The sequence below is a fragment of the Phocoena sinus genome, chromosome 10, assembly GCF_008692025.1.
Source record: "Phocoena sinus isolate mPhoSin1 chromosome 10, mPhoSin1.pri, whole genome shotgun sequence".
Taxonomy (NCBI): domain Eukaryota; kingdom Metazoa; phylum Chordata; class Mammalia; order Artiodactyla; family Phocoenidae; genus Phocoena; species Phocoena sinus.
The window spans coordinates 62621562-62642357 of record NC_045772.1 but is presented as its reverse complement, the minus strand read 5'-3'; the positions used below and the strand labels follow the sequence as shown (position 1 = coordinate 62642357).

The 20796-nt window shown below is 42.9% G+C and overlaps 1 protein-coding gene across 6 annotated transcripts in view; it reads right to left on the bottom strand.

The window, feature by feature from the left end:
• Positions 1–3135: 3135 nt before the first annotated feature.
• Positions 3136–20796, bottom strand: part of BIN2 (bridging integrator 2) — a 33769-nt gene continuing 16108 nt past the window's right edge. The window contains exons 3-12 of one of the 6 annotated variants that reach the window (XM_032644892.1): positions 18700–18754; positions 18307–18422; positions 17623–17718; positions 16241–16348; positions 15847–15932; positions 14274–14349; positions 12898–12980; positions 8188–8935; positions 4661–4735; positions 3136–3838 (exon numbers count right to left, since the gene is read on the bottom strand). In XM_032644892.1, coding sequence (XP_032500783.1) covers positions 3809–3838; positions 4661–4735; positions 8188–8935; positions 12898–12980; positions 14274–14349; positions 15847–15932; positions 16241–16348; positions 17623–17718; positions 18307–18422; positions 18700–18754 — 1473 coding nt within the window. In that variant the 3' untranslated portion in view covers positions 3136–3808. Of the gene's footprint in view, positions 3839–4660; positions 4736–8187; positions 8939–12897; positions 12981–14273; positions 14350–15846; positions 15933–16240; positions 16349–17622; positions 17719–18306; positions 18423–18699; positions 18821–20796 lie in introns of all 6 variants that reach the window. The other 5 variants (XM_032644894.1, XM_032644891.1, XM_032644893.1 and 2 more) reach the window with 5 other exon arrangements.

The window sequence follows — 20796 nt, the reverse complement described above, 5'->3', positions numbered from 1 at the left end:
GAGGAAGGAAGGAAGAAAGGAAAGAAAGAAAAGAAAGAAAGCACAGTTGCTTTCATTCCTAAAGATGTTATGTGGTTGGAAAAAAAATAAAAACAGAGAAAAAACAGAGTAAATTGACTAAATTCATTTACTTGAATATATTTTTAAAGGCATAGCAGTTATCAGTGAGGAAGAAGAAAGCCCACGTGTGGGAAAACTACCAATCCAATCAAGAAAGGCAAAGAAAGTAACACGTAGGCAAGGTGGATGTAAGTTAATAGAAAGGTAAGGCTGGCCAGTCCTCAGATAAAAGAATACCCAAGAGAAAAGGGAATTCAAATCCTAACGGTTAAGTTGCAAAGGTGGACAACTGCTTGCATTTATTGACAAGCTGACCATGAATTCCAAGAAAAGTTGAGATTTTTCTTGTTATCTGGGTCAGTCTCCCACGTGGCATATTCCTTTATGTCTGAAGATTGTTAAGAACCAGACTCTCATAGACCATCCAGCCCAACTGAATACTGATTTGCTGTGTTACTTTTACAATTTAATTTGATGGCTAATAGTCTCTCACAAGCATCTTTTTTGTTTAAAATATAACCTTAAAAGTTTTGCTGGTACATGATTTTAACCCTGTAGGCACATGCTATTGATTTTGAAAGTGTAAACATGCAGAAAAACAGGATCCAATATGTACATGCTCAGCACCCAACTTAGCATAAAATAAGCAATGCTGTAAGCAGCATGTACTCTGCTCTTTGGAGTGTCCCGTATATCCTGGATGTGCGCTGTTCCTAGTACTCTCTGGATATCTTACCTAATCTGTCAGTACTGTCCTTCACATTGCTGGAAGGCAGGGACTGGGTGATGTTCTTGCAATTAATTCTAGATAGAGATGCATACAGAGATGATGAATGAAGCCTCAAGTGGTGGTGAGCTACCAGTGTTCTTCAAGGATTAAATGCTAACCTTCAGAAACTGGAACAGCCATCCTTGTGTTAACAGACCTCCAGGGGCCTCAGGGCAGGGGATAAGAGATATTCATCTCTGCCCAATTTTATCATCTTTCAGCCCAGTCTTGCACTGCTGCCAGGATGGCAGTTTTCTAAGTCCTAGTCTAATAAGTTCTGTTAATGCACTACCATTGGACCAACCACAAGTTTACTATTTTGTAAATTAAACAATCTGGTCCCTAGCTGGGACTATCTACCCTAGATAAGCAAAATTATTACTCATGCCCAGCTTACTGGCCCTTTTCCCTATCTTCCTGGAGCCTCCGGTAGGGCCATATGCAAATGAAGTGTCAGTCTCACAGTTTAGTCAAATTTTCCACTTCATTTGTGCCTCTTTTGTAGCAGTTACCTTGAGTGCTTAACTCCGCACCACCAGACCATAAGTCCCCAGAAGTACTCTCTGGCACACTCTCCAAAGAGGATCAGTTTCCTAGGAGATGAGGGCCAGGGAAAGCCTGGTAAAGAAAAGGCTCGAACTGGGTTTTGCCTTGGGAGGGGTACTCTAAGCAGGTCCTGGAGGACCTTGGACAGCCGGGAGCCTGTATCCCTAGAGTATCCCCGACCCTTCCATTAGCTCTGAGTATCACTGCCAGCAGTAACTGAGTGCCACGGGAGTGGGATGCCTTCTAGGAAAGGAATTAAAATACAGGCAGTAGGGCTTTTATAGGGGGATATGCAACCTCCTCTCCATTACAGCAGTAGAGATCCTTTGAAAGTTTTTAAATGGAAGAGTAATAGGATTAGATCTTAGAAAAATGACTCCTAAATACAAATATGCATTACCAGCTCCCTAAGGGACATGTCTACTGAAAAGTCATGCAAGTTCTCAAGCTCTTTGTACCAATGTTTGTGTGGGACACCCAATAAACTGCCCATAAAGGGTACAATTTGATCAGTTCTGACACAGGTATACACATTAAACTATCACCATAATCAAAATTAGGAACATTTCTATCACCCCAAAAGCTTCCTTGCGCTTCTTCGTAATCCCCACTCCCTACTCCCACCCCATATCACCACCACCACCACTGGTCTTCCTGTCACTGTAGACCCTAACATGCCTCCCCCCAAACTGGGCCAGTCAGATTCTTTCTCCAGGGAATCTGCATCTGGAAAGGACACAGTGGCAGGAGGCAGCTGAAGCTGAGTCTTCCAATGACAGCTGCCTGGAGGGGCAGTCCACACGTTCCTGCTACAGACATCCGAGGGTTCTTTCTGCAGCCTGGTTGTTTTCAGTTCTACGAGCTGCATAATATCCTTCCAACATATCCTTTACTGCTTAACTGTGTCAGTTTGTTGCTTGCAACGAGAAAACTCACATATAATGCACTTCCTCCTACAGTCACCACTTCAGGAAATGGCACCACCAAATTCTAGTCTCTCACACCTAACCTAGAATAATTCCTTAAAACTTCAGTCTTCATCACGTCTCCTCTCACTCATTGCTAAGTCCGGCCTGTCTGCTCCCTGCTCAGTATTCTGTCTCTATAACGTTCTTACTTTTTTTCCTCATCATTATTTCTCTAGTACCTAGTACAGTGCTTGGCAGAGTACTCAATAAATTCTTGCTGAATGACTGAATGAACAGTGACATCATCCATCACCCCCAGAAACAAAAGCAAAGATGGAGGAGTGAGTGCTTGCATATGTGTGCATGTTTATCAGGGTGGCAGGACTTCAAAGTTAGTTTTTAATCTTTTCACAGAAGCACATGATAGGACTTGAATCCAAGACTTCTGACTCCAACTTCCATACCATTTCCATTATACTTTGTATCTATACCATATATCCTTTCCCTTCGCTTGGAGTTCTCTTTCTTCTTTCATCCTGCTCAGATCCTTATTTACACTAAGTACCAAACTGTAGGCACTCGATACAGCTCTAAAATATAAACCCTTTCTAAGAATATTTGCTTATTAACCAAAGGGTGGGGGCGGGGTCAGGCAATAAAGCATCTAGATTGAGGAGAGGAGCCTGTGGCCCGTGGTATCATCAAAGAGTTCTAGCCAGGAGGTAGGGTGAGCTGGGGGTCAGGGATGTGACTAAAGCTTTCTGACCTGGGGTAGAGTCAATAACCTTGCCTAAGTGAAGAATAGTTTGCTGGGCTGGAACAACTTCCTGTGTCAAACAAAAAATCCATACATCATCAGAATAATACTTTATTTAACAATCTGAAAATATGTTCTTTTGGTTTTAAGTCTTGCAAAATGAGTGGTAACTCAAAGATCTGTTCATGGGCTTCCCTGGTGGCGCAGTGGTTGAGAGTCTGCCTGCCGATGCAGGGGACACAGGTTCGTGCCCCAGTCCGGGAAGATCCCACATGCCGCGGAGCGGCTGGGCCAGTGAGCCATGGCCGCTGAGCCTGCGCGTCCGAAGCCTGTGCTCCGCAACGGGAGAGGCTACAACAGTGAGAGGCCCGCGTACCGCAAAAAAAAAAAAAAAGATCTGTTCACTATTCTCTGAGTATGTGTGGTTATATGCCTGTGGGTGGACAAATGTCTATGTCTACAGATGCTTTTGCTTTTTATAGTCATTTTAGCCCCACTTCATTAGTATATAAAGTCTTATTATTCTAACAATGCTAAAACCTGAGTTAAATATTCCAAGTCTAACAGTCTCTTCTCCCAAGACTGCCTCCCTCCCTCCCCTAAGTCTGCTCCTCAGCTTCCATTAATGCTAGGTCTTTAGAGACCGCCAGCATTCATAGTTTGAGAAACCAGAAATGAATGCCGGATCTTAAGTCCCTCTGACTTATATCCTCTAGCTGAGGGGCCTTTCTGGGGAGGTGTGTGTGGGGAGGTCTTGGCAGTTCCTCTTCAGAGTTGTGCATTTTGAATGGTAGACACCTAGAAAGGAAACATGATTGCATTAGATGCTGACCTACCCTCCCACTAACCAATTAATAAGGGGGGGGGGGGCTGTGAAAACTCCATTTTCTTGTCCTGAATTATATTTCATGTCATGCACTGGCCTGTATGGAGGTGGGGGCAATGTGAAACTGGCTGTTAGGATTATTGTAAAGACTTGTTGCAGATACTGTTCATTCTGTCATTTACCATCTCTTTATGAGGATTCGCAGAAGAGATTTCCTTTTCATCTTAGCAGCAGGAGTTGTTCTCCTAAGGAATGGGCATCATAAATTGCGTGAACTGATCAGGTTTTTCCTCTTCTTCTTGGATGTGAGTCTGGAACCAATTTTGTGGTCCATCCTTAGTAAGTCTATTTTATAGAATGCACGTTTGTACTTGCCTAGGTCATGGCTCCATTTTATTTAGTCATTTATTAGTCACTCTCACTAATACACTTCTGAGTTACTTTACTACATTTCATGTGGGTGCCTGTATTTACTTTTTGTATGCCTTTTGTAGCTCTTAACTCCTTTTTGAAGTAAGTTCAGGTATAACTAAATAAATTCTTAGGAGATAGGGCTATGGGGAGAGGTCAGGAGGTTCAAAGCCAGTTGGGAAATGGGCACAAAGGAACCACAAAGTGCGGTCACTCTTGGTTCTTCTGGCTCCCACCTGCTTGACTTTTCCCTAAGGATACTGTTCACTGCTGGGTTCCCCTCACAGCCCACAGCGAGGATGCCAGCCTGTAGCCAAGCATCTGTCCATCCGCAATCCCAGTCTCACCACCCCTCCTGTTGTCTGCATATCTGGACTCCTTACCTCTTCTTGAGGCTCGGGTGCTACGACGCTGCTCTCTTCTGGAACCTCAGAGACATGAAGCTGAAGACCTTGGTTCTACAAAAAGAAGAGTTCTGCCAGTGAGACGTGTCTCAACCTCCCAGTCTCTCAGCTTAGAAGGGTCTTTTGTGCCTTACACTTCATAAGGGTCATAGATAATACTAGGGGCAATCATACAATGTTGTTTCACTACAGCCTGAAAGCAACAGGGAAGGCTTTACTGCCATCCTCCCTCATATCAATAAACCAAGATTTGAAGGGTGAAATGACTTGCTGGGACAGGAAGCCAGGTCTTCAGATTCCAGAGTTGTTTCCGTGATTTGTGTGACATGGCATTTATACGTATAGCTAGGTGAGACTCTGTAAGTGTATAAATATAGGTCTTAAAACCACTACCTATGACTTTTAGGCTAATCCTCCTCAAGAATACACGGCAGTTCTCACACTTAGATGATCCTAACCCACGGCAGTTAGGAGAGGCAAGCGGGAGGATGGTTTCCTTGGGAAAAGGTCTAGGTTCTGAGATGGGAGCCCAAGGTGTGGAAAAAGCCGTGTCTAGTAACTACTAAGCCAGGGGAAGACCTTGGCACTCTAAGGTTTAGAATGAACTTTTTAAAAAAGAAATTTATTTAACACACTATAAAATTCACCTTTTAAAGTAGAACCGATTTCTAACAGTATGACAGCCACTTGAAATTCTGTGATTTCTCCTTTCAGGAAAATTTCCATCTTCGTACTCCCTCTGCTGATTCTAGGCCATGAACTACCTCAAAGGTAATACTATTAATACCTCCAAGAAAGTTATCAAAATCTTCATTTTCTCTCAGGTGAGTCAAATGCTGAGCAAGAACAGATTTTCTCACAGTTATCTTTTATTTATTTAGTTAGTTTTTGCGTTACGTGGTCCTCTCACTGTTGTGGCCTCTCCCGTTGCGGAGCACAGGCTCCGGATGCGCAGGCTCAGCGGCCATGGCTCACGGGCCCAGCCGCTCCGCGGCATGTGGGATCTTCCCGGACCGGGGCACGAACCCGTGTCCGCTGCATCGGCAGGCAGACTCTCAACCACTGTGCCACCAGGGAAGCCCCAACATTTTTTTTTTTTTGGTCACAGTTATCTTTTTATTTACCCATATTTATATGTGGTATGTCCATAATTCTGCTTGAGAGAAAATATGATTTATGATGCAGCTGTGAGGGAGATGAACAAATCTTATAGGACACAGGCTTCAGAGGATTGATAATACTGATGCACTAGGATCTAAGATGCTCTATTGCTTAATTCCATAGGAAAAATATGTCTCCTTAGCCAATGATCAATGCAATCCCACAGGAGAGGCTGGGAGTAAATCTCAAATATAAGGAGGTAGGGCTTCCCTGGTGGCGCAGTGGTTGAGAGTCCGCCTGCCGATGCAGGGGACACGGGTTCGTGCCCCGGTCCGGGAGGATCCCACATGCCGTGGAGCGGCTGGGCCCGTGAGCCATGGCCGCTGAGCCTGCGTACCTGGAGCCTGTGCTCTGCAACAGGAGAGGCCACAACAGTGAGAGGACCACGTAATGCAAAAAAAAATAAATAAATAAATAAGGAGGTAACCTCAGGGGAAGGAAGTTGTGTCCTGTACCTCATTTCCAAGGAGGACAGTGTTACTAGCCTGTTCCTCCAAATAGACAGCATCTTGGTTCCCATAATCCCTTCAGTAAAATTACTCCAAGAATGCAAACTGGTTTTATTATTCACCCGAGCCAAACAGGTCATTCGATTGTTGTCTCTATACTAAAATCATGTAACATATTACAGTTAAATTTAAATTAATTTTGGATTTTCCATAGAGTTGAGTTGCTCTTTTCAGTGGAGAAGTGGCTATACTCTTCATCTACGCAAAGTCCCACATTTATCTTGGGCTTATTCACTATCCACATGCCCTGCATATCTCTCACTCAGTGTAGCTACCTCAGACCGGAAACCAGCCAAGCGAAGGTTCTATATTATGCTCTGTTAGGACCTTCAGTACCTCACGTGAATCAAGACTGGGGGCATAATACTGTTGATGACTCAGATGTTAGTATCTCACGGGAGTCAACTGAGATAAGTCTATTGTCCTCTTGTCTTCTACCTTCCTTGCCTTGCCAGACATCACACCCTTGTTCCCTCTGTCCATGTTAATTCCTCTCAGACAGCAGGAGGCTCCCGAGATAGCCTGGTCAACCTTCAGGTAGGCATATTGAGTAGTAGGGTGGTATGATCTGAGGGGTAACCAGACATCTCACACTCCCAGATATCCACATGTCTCATGCCCTGGCCTCCTTCATTGCCCAGATGTCACCTTCTCTGACCGCTCTGTTTAAAGCTGCAATTCAGCCCCCACTCCCTATGCCTCGCCCTGCTTAACTTTTCTCCCTAACTCATATCACCACTAAACTGTAATTTTACTTACTTATTCTGTTTCTCATCTATCTCCCCCTCCACTAAAATGTAAGCAGCTGGAAGGCAGAGAATTTTGTGTTTTGTTCACTGTAATACCCCACTTCCTAGAAAAGTGCCTGGCACATAGTAGGGGTTTAATGAGTGATTGTGGAATGAATGAATGAATCTGGGTGCCACCTAGTCAGATGCTGCCCCATAATCCTCTCTATAATGCACCTGACAGGGAACCATATAGCCTTAGCTTTGAACACCAAGGAAGGGGAACTAGTTTTCAAGGTGGCCCAGTCCATTTTGGTTTTTGGATGCCCCTCGTGCCCCCTTTCCTCTGTTCTCCCATACCACTTCTTAGAGCTAATTGCTAAAAGTTCCTCTTATATTGATCCAAAATGTACTTAAAAAACCAAAAACACTTTACACGCAGGGCCTTTTTCTGTCCTCAGGAGTCTTATAGAACAAGTCAGATCTCTCCTCTATATGACAGACTTCCATGTAATCTGAATAGAATATGACTGGATTTCCAGATCCTTCACGGAATTGGTTGCTCTCCAGAGGGTCTGTGTCTCTATTTCAACAGAATCCTTTTCTCATCCATATTTTCACCTTTCAAAAGACCATCCCTTTTGCTTTACCTTCCTTTTGTGAGTTCCTTCTTCTAGGCTTCTCTCATCAAACAAGATATACCTTGGAAATTTGCTGATGCCATTTTGCTTGGGGTCTATTCACCATAATCACAAGTATGACAAAGTGAAGTGAGACCTTCCTCCCTCTCCCACATTAAAAAAAGGAAAGATCAGGATCCAGTTGGGAACTCCCAGAACTTGGAGCAAAAGAAAGAAATTAGTAAGACTCTTCTTATATTAGAGATAAGCCCTTTGCAGCAGTCAATTACCCTGGGAGTACAGTTCGCTAAGTTAGATGCTATGAAGATGTGCAATCTCCAGAACCAAAAAAGGTGTCCAAGAGTATCCTTGAAGCTGTAATATAATGACATAAAGTCTTATCTACTGTGGGGCAACCTGACCATAGTAAAAATAATCTACATGGAGGTTATAAAAGGGAATAAAGACTCAGCCAGATCCATTCTCACCTGACAGATCATCAAGGTTGGGGCAGTACAAAGTTCTTCTGGGTTCAGATTATCGGTGTTTTCCTTTTCTCCGACCTCAGGAGTTCTTGCCGGCTTCTCTGGTGGCTGTGGATCAGGAGAGGCCTCTAAGGAGGCCCTAGGACTTGGAGTCTCAGCCCCCAAGGAGGCCCTAGGGCTGGTGGGTGAACTCGGTTCAGAGGCTGTAGGGGTGGAGGGCATGTTCCCTAAGGAGGACCTGGGGCTGGGAGTGGCTCTGGGTGGAGGAGGCCTACCGGGCGGTGCTGAGGCCCTCTGCATAGAGGCTCTCTTTGGCTGTTCAGATCCTTCGCTTGAGGTGCGGGTTCGGAGGACTACTTCTGGGAAAGGTGCGGCCTGCTCTGAAGGGATCAGAGCTCTGCCTGGTGATGGAGCTGGGGAGCAAGGGAGAATTTCCTCCTGGGACTCTCCACCCTCAACGGTGGGTGAGGGCTGGGGCTGGGAGGGGCCGTTGAAAGCTAGCAGAGCCTCTTCCTCCTCAGAGGAGCTCGCTTCAGCCTCCTCCTCTATTTCCTTGTCTGTTAAGGGCTCTTTTTTAATCTCGGAGTTGTCTTCTCCCTGGGCTGGATCAGATGCCAGCTCTTCCTCACTTGCTGAGGTGGAGTCCTTCTCACTCTTCAAGGAAAGTGCAGAGGGACTGGTAGGTGAGGTAAGAGGGCTGGAGACTGTAGATGTTCGAACTGGAGGAGAGATGACTAGAGAGCGTCTGCTGCTGCTAAAAAAGTAAGGGCATTTAGATTCTGAAGAGCTAAAAACTGGAAGTAACCTAAATCCCCAAATAAATGATACATTCACATAATAATAAAACAGAATAAAGCAATTTAAAATGGTATTGGAAAGTCTGTATAATTTGTAGTAATGCTTATATTACAAAGTGAATTGGAAAAAGGCTATAAAATTTTATCCATATCATGATCTTGATTATCTAAAAATATATAAAGAAAAAGAAACTGGAAAAAACGCAGCAATATATTAACAAAGTATTTTGGGGAAAAGATTCACGCGTGATATACAGCTGATCCTCATGGATTCTGTATTTGCAAATGCACTTACCCCCTGAAATTTATTTATAACCTCAAAATCAACACTCATGGTTCCTTTGCAGTCATTCACAGACACGTGCCAGCTGTGAAGAATGAGTGCCTGACCAGTACTTTCCCAGCTGAGGTCTAACAAGGCAAGCCTCTGCCTTCCTGTTTTAGCTCTCTTACTGTAAATATGTCCTGTTTGCCAGGTTTTCGGTTGTGCTTTTTGTTGGTGATTTTGCTGCTTAAAATGGCCTCCAAGTATAGTGCTGAAGTACTGTTGGAGAGGAGAAAGTCTGTGATGTGCCTTACAGAGAAAATACATGTTAGATAAGCGTCATTCAGGCATAGTGCTGGTGGCTGTGAGTTCAATAGGAATGAATCAACAATATGTACTAAATGAGGTGTATTTAAACAAAAACGCACACAAGAAAGGTTATGTATTGATCGACTGATGACAATGTTAGGACCAGGGGCTCACAGGAAACTAACCCTGTGTTTCCCCTAGGAGCAATGGTTCAGTATTCACTAATTCAGTGCTCATGGTGACTTAGAACAAAACTACCATGAACGGGGCTTCCCCGGTGGTGCAGTGGTTGAGAGTCTGCCTGCTGATGCAGGGGATACGGGTTCATGCCCCGGTCTGGGAAAATCCCACATGCCGCGGAGCAGCTGGGCCCGTGAGCCACGGCCGCTGGGCCTGTGCATCCGGAGCCTGCGTTTCCGGAGCCTGCGCTCCGCAACGGGAGAGGCCGCAACAGTGAGAGGCCCGTGTACCGCAAAAAAAAAAAACAAAAAAAACTACCACGAACAATGAAAACTGACTATAACATTTATCGGGTATGCTGGATACTGTGCTGAGTGCTTCTACAGCAACATCAGCTTGACTCCTACTCACCTCCTCAAGGGCCTCCCACGTACCAGCCACTAACTGACTAAACAACTCACAAATATTTCCTTGACATGTACCAACTATGTGCTGTGTCCTGGGTTCAAGAATGGGAGACGGTGATAGGAAGAGAAAGAGAAAAACTTAGTTCCAGCCCTGTGGGAGTTTCTGACATGAGATAAGCTAAGTGATATAAGGTTCTTTCTAGCACTAGCATTCTATGGGTCAGCAGGTTTAGAAGGCCCAGGATATAGCAAGAAAAGACTAGATTTCCCTACAAGGTTCTAGGACATCTTGGTGTAAATGATGGTAAGTTTCAGATGAATGGACACTTAGAGAGAACTCTGGTTTTCAATGCAGGGAAGAGGAGAAAAAGAGTTTTTGGAGTAAAAGGGAAGTCTATATTGGCCTGTTAGTGATTCTTTTTAACAGTCTGTAACTAACTGCTAAATGAGGAATAGAAACAACAAACTGAGACTCCCATTCTTCCTGCAAATCTCAAGCTCAGTTTCACCACCTCCTCAAAGCCTTCCCTGACCATCTATCTGCACACTGCAATTACTTAACTCTTTGAATTCCTACTGGTTTCCTCAGGCCCTTAGTATGTGCAATCTTATATTGTTCCTTGTTTCCTTAGGCACATTTTGTGTCCTTCCAACTTTTTTTTTTTATAAATTTATTTATTTATTTTTGGCTGCACTGGGTCTTTGTTGCTGAGCACAGGCTTTCTCTAGCTGCGGCAAGTGGGGGCCACTCTTCACTGTCGTGCACGGACTTCTCAATGTGGTGGCTTCTCTTGCTGCAGAGCATGGGCTCTAGGCGCACGGCCTTCAGTAGTTGCAGCACATGGGCTTCAGTCGTTGTGGCTCGCAGGCTTAGTTGCTCCATAGCACGTGGGAAGTTCCTGGACCCGGGATCGAACCCGTGTCCCCTGCATTGGCAGGCGGATTCTTAACCACTGCGCCACCAGGGAAGTCCCCCTTCCAACTTTTGTAAATCACTTCAGGAGAAAGACAAGTCACCTATGTCCTCAGATACCTAACTCTCAGCATAAAACCTTGTGTATAGAAGGAACTTAATAAAACTTCTTAAACAAAGGCATCAGAATAAGAAAATGATCACATTCTGAGGGACCAGTGAATTGCTTACATTTACCTGCATAAAGAATGCATGAAGGCAACAGACACACCACACACACACACACAGAAAAGCAAGCCGTAACAGGTTAAGAAAAGATATTTGCGGGATTTCCCTGGTGGTCCAGTGGGTAGGACTCCACGCTCCCAGTGCAGGGGACCCGGGTTCGATCCCTGGTTGGGGAATTAGATCCCACATGCATGCCACAACTAAGAAGTCCCCATGCAGCAACTAAGAGCCCGCATACCGCAACTAAGAGCCCTCATGCCGCAATGAAGATCCCACATGCCGCAACTAAGACCCGCAGCAGCTGAAATAAATAAATATTAAAAAAAAAAGAAGAAAGAAAAGATATTTGCAGTATATATCATTAAAGGATTAATATCCAGAATATACAAAAAACCCCATCTCATGTAAATCAGTTTTTTAAAAAGGGTAAACAATCCAAATGAAAAATGTGAAGAAAGGATAAACATGAAAGTCACACAAAAGGAACCTTAAAAGGCCACTAATACGAAAAGATGTTCAAGCTAACCAGCCACTGTGGAGACGTAATTAAAACTGCAAAAATTCCATTTCATACCCATTACCTTAGAAAAATTAAGAAGTCTGACAATGTCACATGTAGCAAGAATATGGAGCAATGAGGGCTTTTATTCACTTCCGGTGAGTTGTAAATTGGAACAATCACTCTGGAGAGCAATCTGGCAATGGTAATATCTAGTAAGGCTGAAGAAACCCAAATGCACAGACCCTATGACTCAGCAATTCGACTCCCAGTATGCATCCTAAAGAAACTCTTGATAATATTCACAAGGAGAAATGTGAAACGCGTTCACTGCATTATTTGTAACAGCATAAACCTATAAGACAACCCAAATGTCCACTAGCAGTTCAGAGAAATAAACTGTGAACTAGCCATACAATAGCATCCATAACAATTATGAAAAGGAAAGATCAGAGCTGGCAACATGTAGCAACAAGGATAAGTTATCTCACAAACAATACTAAGAAAACAAAAGTAGTTGCAAAAGAACACATACAGTATAATTCTATTTAAATAAATTTTTAAACCATGCAAAATAATATTTTCTATGTGTGCATATATATGTATATAATAAAAGTAAAAAGACATGCATGGTAATAATAAATACTAAATTTAAGACAGTGGTTACACTTGGTGGGGGATAGGAAGAGAAAGTGAGTGGGGAAGGGACACTGGGAGATTTAATTATATATATATAATAGTTGATTTCTTTTCTTTTTTTTTTGGCTGTACCACGCGGCATACAGGATCTTAGTTCCCCGACCAGGGATCGAACCCATGCCCCCTGCATTGGGAGTGCAAAGTCTTAACCACTGGACCACCAGGGAAGTCCCAATAGTTGATTTCTTAAATTTGGTGGTGGGTATATGACTCTTTGTTGCATTATTCTTTATACATTTAGTTACCACTAAAATATTTCGTAAAAATACTTTATATAGGGGTGTAGCACCAACAAAAAACAATATTATGTACATGAACAGAAAGGAAAGGTCAGGATTTGGGATTGGAGGTGAGAGTGTTGAATGTGTTCACACACAGGACAAACCAAGCAGAAATGAGTGTCAGAAGTGGCTCACCTTGAGAGTCCCTTCACCACAAAGACTTTGTCGGAATGTTGCTTCTCCAGTTTGCTCATCACCTCGTACAGATTGTGGTTCAGCTGGAGTAAGCAAGAGAGAAGGAGATGCTAGCCACGTGGGAACCTGAGACTGGCATATCCCTTCTCTCCCCAAAATAAAACCTTCCTACCCTTGATAAAATTCCTTATCCCTTTTGCACTAGTGTCCAGGGTCCTGTCCCACTACCCCTTCTTCCTTTACTATGTCTAAAGTTCTGCCTCTTCCATCAGACTGGCAGCTCTCTCAAGGCTGGGGTCCCTGGTATTTGATGTTGATTTGAGGTTCTAGCATCTCTCAGGTGATCCAGGGAATGAAAACTCATTGTAATATTAACTAGGCAAATCATAATTTAGCCAAAGAAACTGTGGAGAGGAACGTGTGTGGATGTGGATGTGAATATAATTAATATTTTAACAGCAAAGAGTCTTGGAATCGCAGGACTAGAAGTGACCCTGTGAGGTCATGTTCTGTGGCTGCCTGTCATTGAATAGGATTGGCCCTATTTAAGATGAACTACCTGAGAAACTGACCTGTGCCTAAACACTGCCCTCTCTGCTCCCCAGCAACAGAAGATGGAGATTTAACTTGGTTCCCCACTTCAGCTGTTCCTTCCATAAGTCTAATCTCTTTTATGCATCTAAAGCCCATTTGGACACCATTATTCAGTTGTTAATGGAGATGGAGAGGGCCCTCTGACATTATATAAACATGTGGGGTTTTTTTTTTTCATTTTCTTCAGTGTATTCAAAACAAACAAAAACTCAGTACACTAGAAATAGGGAAGAATTTCTGTTAACTTATGAAGGGTATTTACAAACATCCTAAAGCAAACATCATACCTAGAAATGAAACACTGAAAAATTTCCCCTGAAACTGGAAACAAGACAAGAACGTCCACTATCACCACTTCATTCTGCGTTTTTTGTTATTTATATTTGTGGGGGTTTTCCCATGTAATTATTGATCATTTAGGTTTCTAGCTCTTACCTCACTCTGTTAGGTTGTCAGTAATTTGGTTTCCCTTTGCTAAAATCTCCTATGAAGATTTATCAATTTCTCCTTATAGGACCTTTCAGCTTTTTATACTATGTATTTTTTAACATCTTTATTGAGATATAATTCACATTTAAAATATACAATTCATCCTTTTTAAGTTAAAGATGTGCTTTAATACGTTCAACACAGTCCATCAAGTGCTATTATTTCATCATGAGAAAGAAGTAAAAATTTGTGATGCCCATATGGATATCTAATGAGGTTATGTAAATTAGAGCGACCTTCATATTTATTAGAAAAACCCTCCTAGATGTCTAAATTGGCCGGATGTTTCTCACCTTGCTCATTTCCCTGTAGAAGACGTCTCTCAAGTTGGAAATGTTTTGGAAGATGGTCACATAACAGCCAATACGACTATCAAGAGGCAAAAACAACAAACACGTAAAGGTAAGTGTTGGTAAAGGAAGTCTTTGAAGTACAAGGTAGGAGCGTAAGCCAAAGCCACCGCCGGCTCCGCACAGAAAAGCACCCCACGGCCTAGGCTCAGGACGTTCTAGGATCTGGATCCATCAGAGCCAGGCCAGGGGTACAACTGACTCTCAGGAGTGGGAAGGCCAGAGGAGACATGACCAGCCTGGGCTGACACCAAAGTACAACAGATCTCTATGAAAGAAGTTATCTGATTCAGGCTCTTTAGGTTCTGAAGTAGATATGAGAGTGCTTTGAAGAATTTTTAAAGTGCCGTATAAATATAAGGCCATACAATTATAATTATTATAGTAAGTATTCTTTCTCAGTATACAATACTTGGACTTCTATGAAGCTGTATGTACATTAATGGAATTCTACCGTAAATGAATTGGGGAAGTTTACATTTAAAGAAACTATTAAATTTCAATCCTGTTTAAATTAGGAATCACATAATTAATGTTTTAGAATACATGTAGTCATTAAAAAGGCTCCCTCATTCATAGACTAATATAAAATGACAATATAAAATACTCTGACTACAATTGCTTTAAAGCATATCTTTTTTCTTTCTTTTTTTTTTTTTTTGGCTGCGTTGGGTCCTCGTTGCTGTGCGTGGGCTTTCTCTAGTTGCGGCGAGCAGGAGCTACTCTTCTTTGCGGTGCGCGGGCTTCTCACTGCGGTGGTTTCTCTTGTTGTGGAGCACAGGCTGTAGGGCACGTGGGCTTCAGCAGTTGTGGCACACGGGCTCAGTAGCTGTGGCTCGCAGGCTCTAGAGCGCAGGCTCAGTAGTTGTGGCACACGGGCTTAGTTGCTCCACGGCATGTGGGATCTTCCCGGACCAGGGCTTGAACCCGTGTACCCTGCATCGGCAGGCGGATTCTTAACCACTGCGCCACCAGGAAGTCCCTTAAAGCATATCTTGTACAATGAAAAGGAAATAGGATACAAATAGAGCTTCTGTTCAGATTCCTCTTCCAATGTGGAAAATTTACATCTAAACCATTTTTACCTACTGTGAAGCAGAGACATCTTCATTAATGGAAATACTCATGCCGTGGTGTATCTTCTACATGAATCTGGATGTTCACTAACCAAACTTGTTTAAAACAATACACACTCGAGCAGAAAACCAGATACTCCTAGTATGCATGATGACAGCACTTTACTTGCCAAGATCTCTCCTATCCAAGAAGCATCTTATCTTTAAACCCGGAAAAGCTGGTAGGGCAGGGATGGTTATCTCTGTATTGCAGACAAAGAAACCAGGGTCGAGAGAGAAAGGTGGCTTGCCTAATATCACACAGCAAGTTACGAGCAGGGCTGAGGCTACATCCCACTCTTGGACCAGGGCTCTTTTCATGAGGACATGTTTGGGCTGCCAGGTGGCCTGGGACTCCACTGGCCCGAGGGCCCAGCCCTTTCCTGAATCTCAATCATTACCTATTATAAAGAACAGGCAGCTCCTCTAGTAGTTCCTGGTTCAGATCTTCAAATACAACCTGGGCTTTGTTGAACTCTTCCTCTGCCTAGGTGGTAAAAGAGACAGGACAATTCCCCTCATTCCTGAACCCAAAGCTAGAGGCTGCTTCCCTTATTCTCTGCATGCTTTCAGGGACGGGGCTTACTTGGAACCATGCCTCCCCTTCCCCAGACCTATGTCCTCCCCAGCCTCAAGTCTCTGCCCATCCTTAGAGCATCAGTGTCAGAGGAGACAGGATTTCCTTCAGGACACCGGAGGCTGAATTTATCGTTTCCTAAACCCAGCTTGGCCCAGCCACTTGCCACCATCATGGGGAGAGGGAGGGCAGGGAGTTTTTACCAGGTTCTTCTTTACCTTGGCAGTCTTGGCCTCATCTTTCTTCTTGGCATTCTGTACTGCCTCCAGGTGGTGTCGGGCACTGTCATAGTCCACGAGTTTCCGGCCCCGTTTGGCAATTCTTTCCTAACCCAGAGTCAAGAGAGAGGGCCTTGATACTCACTTTTCGGTGGCCAGGATGTGGGTAACAGAGTATCAAACAGAGAAGCCAGATTCCTGTCCTAGTATCAAATTTTACTCTCTAACAGGGTTTTGTGCCAAAGGGATCTCCCTCATTATCTGGAAAGAATGGGAATTCTCAGGGGGAGAGAGAGTAGAGGGCAATTCTCCAGAGCACCTGGAAGCCTGCACTGAATTTTAATATATCCTGTGAACCCACTAGAAACTGGTTCAGCATCTGGAAGAAATGGCCTTGAGAATCCTACTAAATTGAAAGTCAGGAGTTTTGGGTTTTACTCCCAATGCTGCCATTTATTAGCCTTGTCACCTAGGGCAAGGCACACCTCTTCTGGAGCCTCAGTGGCCTCATCTGCCCTATAGTGTTATCTTAAAGATCAAATGCTGAATATAAAGGGCTTTGAAAAGCCTAAAGCATAATACAAATAGTAAATTATCATGAGCACTGAGAGAACGTTTACTCAATCTCATCCCAACTACAAATTATACCAGGGAGAGGCAAACAATGTTAATGGCTTTGTCTTGTTCTCTCAACCACAGAATTTGAAAGGATCTTGGTGATTATCTAATCCAACTTCCTATTCAATACACAAAGCTTCTCTACGATATCCAAGATAAGAAGTAGTTCGACTTCTTCCTGAACAGAGAATAGAGAACTCACTATCTCACAGTATATTTCATTTCTTTTTTGGAAAGCTTTAGCTATGAGAAATTTAAGTGAGGCTTCCTTTAATTTCTTCCTATGTTAATCCAAAACCAGCACAGTGCCCAACAGAGTAGACGTTTAATAAATATGAGTTGAATGAATTCTAATTCTACTTTCTGGAACAGTTTAGAACAGGTTGAATTCCTCTTTTATCTAATAGACTTTCAAGTATTTGAAGATAATTATTATAACTCCTCCAAGTTCCCTCTTCTCTACAATAAACGTCTATAGTCCCACCAACTGTTTCTCACAACAAAATGGGATGCCCTGACCTGGATCTAATTCAAAGCCAGCCCAAATCTAGTTCACTGAAATCTAAGTCTAAATGTAACCTTCACACTACCTCTAACCCTCCTCCCTAACCTCTTGTCTAACCCTCAACTTTCAATCTTTTTCCTAACCTATCCAACTTCATTCCTAACCATGGGCTCTAACTCTGCTTATACTTTTAACCCAACATGTTTTCTAACTTATATGGGCCACCCATAACCCATCTTTGATTCTGTAAATCAATTACCTTAATCTCGCTGAACTGGGCTACATAGTTTTCCATAGTCCTCAAAGCCTGGTCAGCTAGTTTCTCTTCATAGTCTTCCCAAAGGAGATCATTATTCTGTGGGATAGAGGCAGAGGGGAGAGGTGAGGGCTCCACTTCTCAACAGCAACTGCATTCCAGGGAAATACCCAAATTCTTCCTGCAACAAACTTCCTTTTTGGAGCACTGATATTTTTAGAATATCATTTTGGATTCTGGGGAAGAGTCAGATGAAGAAACAGCCCTTCCCCAAGGAACTGCCGTGTAAGAGACTGGACATGCATTCAAGGGATTAAGAACAGGAACCGATGGTCGAGAGTCTTGGACTCTAGAGCTTGAAGGATAGGGAAGTTTGGGAGCAAATAACTGCATGAAATTCGTTTTCAAAAACAACCCATTGGTTTTGTGTGGGTAAAACTTCCTAAGTTTTTAAAGAGAGGAAGAGGGTAAAAAACAGGAATCCACAGATTACAGAAAACTTGTTTTTAACTTCATTTACTATTTTCCTGTTGCAGCTTTTTCCTACCACCTGTGATCACAGCTATACAAATGAACAGTGTGAACTGGCTCTTCGTTTTCCTATTTGCTTGGACAGAGAAGCTGGGGTGAGGTTGAGATGAGGGTAGAGTGAGTGTTGAAGAGCTGTAAAGCCCAGAATACTCTTACCGCTACGATGGCCTTCAGCTCCTCATGACCATCCCACTTGCTGCTGTAGATCTCCTGCAGGGTTTCTGACACTCTCTTTGAACTTTCATGCATCACTGAAAGGAGGGAACTCAGTCCTACCATCAAGTAGTTTGGTATAAGCATATGGGTGACAGACAAGTCAGTGGCTCCACTCCAAAAGGACAAACTCAGAAGGTTTGGGTTATCAGTCAGACAAGCTGGATGGGGCTGGGATAGGAAAAGTTACTCTTCCTCGGCCCACAAAGATCCAGGAGTCAGCCACAGGTAAGTGATGGAAAGCCTGAGTACGGTTGTTGTTTCTTTCCCATCCCCCAGACCTCTTAGTAGCTGCATAAACGCCCTCTGGATCCCCCTGTGCTCCCTGATACCCACCTTTGACTGCACTGAGGAAGTTCTTCAGGTCCTTGTATAGCTTGTGGCCTTCTGCCTGAAAGGGATCAATGCCTCTGATGACTAAAGAGATATATTTGGAAAGATGCTCCAGAAGTCAAAGCTGAAAAGTAGGTTAAAAGCAGAAAGCAATCCTGGAATTTCTTCAAACATTTGCAATTGTTATATATTAGCCTCTACTTTCTTTACCAAGAAGTTGTTGGTTATCTCTCTTGGGGCAAATTTTAAGTTGGGAAATTGCTCCCATTGCACTGGCATGTCTTCTTTCCTCTGTTTGTTCTCCCTTCCAGTGAACTAGAACCCATAGTTCCTCTGTTGGAACTTGAGTCCTATGTGACACTATATACATGATCCTCTGATGTACACCTTCCTCTCTGGGAAGAAAAACTGCTACCATTTTCTACAGACACCAGGCCCTCTTCTTCTCTGCAGCCTCACACAGGCCATTCCTCTTCTCCCATGCACTTCATTTTTTTATTTTTCCTGTATTATATGTTTTAATCAATAACACTCTTTATCAGGCCTAATTATAGGCAGGTCTTAGGAAAATTTAGGTTCACCATCATGAAACTAAATTGTGTCATCTCTAGGAAGATTTTGACCAATGTATAGGTTTTTTAATTAACTTTTATTGGAGTATACCTGATCTACAATGTTCTATTAGTTTGCACTTCATTTTTTAACAGCTCTATTAGAACTTCTGCCCACTGGTCTTAGGTTGGCCTTCTGTATTTGGAGCAGGCTAATTTCTCTTGCACACAGGTTTGAAGATGTCTTTCACGTGGCTTGCACCGAGTCCTCTTTTTCAGAGGCTTCCTCAATTGTTCCTCACGGTGTTGTCTAAAGCCCATTCCCATTCTGGTCTCTCTCCTCTATGTGAACTCTAGTTTCCAGTTGGGTGAGAAGGAATTTTGAGGCCAGGCTGTTGACATTGGAGCTTGACTACAGGAGCGTGAGACTGGACTGAAAGGTGCAGCCCACATCAAGGGTATCGTACAGGGCCAGGCCTACGGACTAGGACAGTGATCCTCACACCAGTTCAGATGATTTGAGCTAAGATCCATTTTGCAGTACATGATAAGAATACTTGTGAACTTGTTCACTTGTTTTATTTGCTTATGCTCATTATAGGTAGGCTATTGAGCATACCAAAAGTATAAAAAATTTATGAGAGAAAAGCTGAAAATTCAGAAAATTCTATCTAATAACTTAATTTTTTAATCTGTGCAATTCTTTGAGGGAAAAATCATTATTATTTAATTTTAGCAGCAGAAAACCCAGGTCTACTTGGTCAAGTAAACAAAGGAAACTGGATTAATTATTTTATCCATCTTCTTGCCTCCAGAGCTCACCTCTGAGCCAGTCCAAACTCTTGACCATACCTCAGGTTAAAAGTCCTTTTCAAAAAAAAAAAAGTCCTTTTCAAGAGGCTGAATGCCAGGGCTTAAGGGACACGAAGACACAGTCTCAAGGGAATCTAAGGCGCTGTCAAAGGGGTAGGAGAAGAACTGGGATCATAAGGTGTGTTATAGCAAATGAGGAACAAGACAGCATCCTCTGATGACTGAAGAAGGACCAGATACTTCAGAGAGGTTAGAATGCATGAAGAATCAGTAAATCACTGAACTTGGTTAACTGGAGGTCACTGGTGACCTTGAGAAAGTGCTTTCAAAAGCATGATAGAGACAGATTCAGTCAGTTAACAAAATTCAGAAACACTCAGCATTCACCAGGAAAGATGTCTCACTTCCTCTTTGCTTTTCATTCACAGAAAAAAAAGTTTAAACAGTCTAACATGTTAAATGTACATAACAGCTTTTAAACATGGATATGGTAGGTAGGTATAACTTTGAGAGTTTTGAAAATGTGACAACCATGGTTTGAAAGAGTTTTGGGGATTATAAAAGTTAACAAGGATTTTAATTTCTTTCTTGAAAGAAAACAACATGGATCCAACTTTTTACTTCACCATGAAGATTTGGTCTCCAAAATACTTGTTTGAATAACAAAAGCTGTTAATCGATCTTGCATAATTTCTTTTTTTTTTTTTTTTTTTTTTTTGCGGTACGCGGGCCTCTC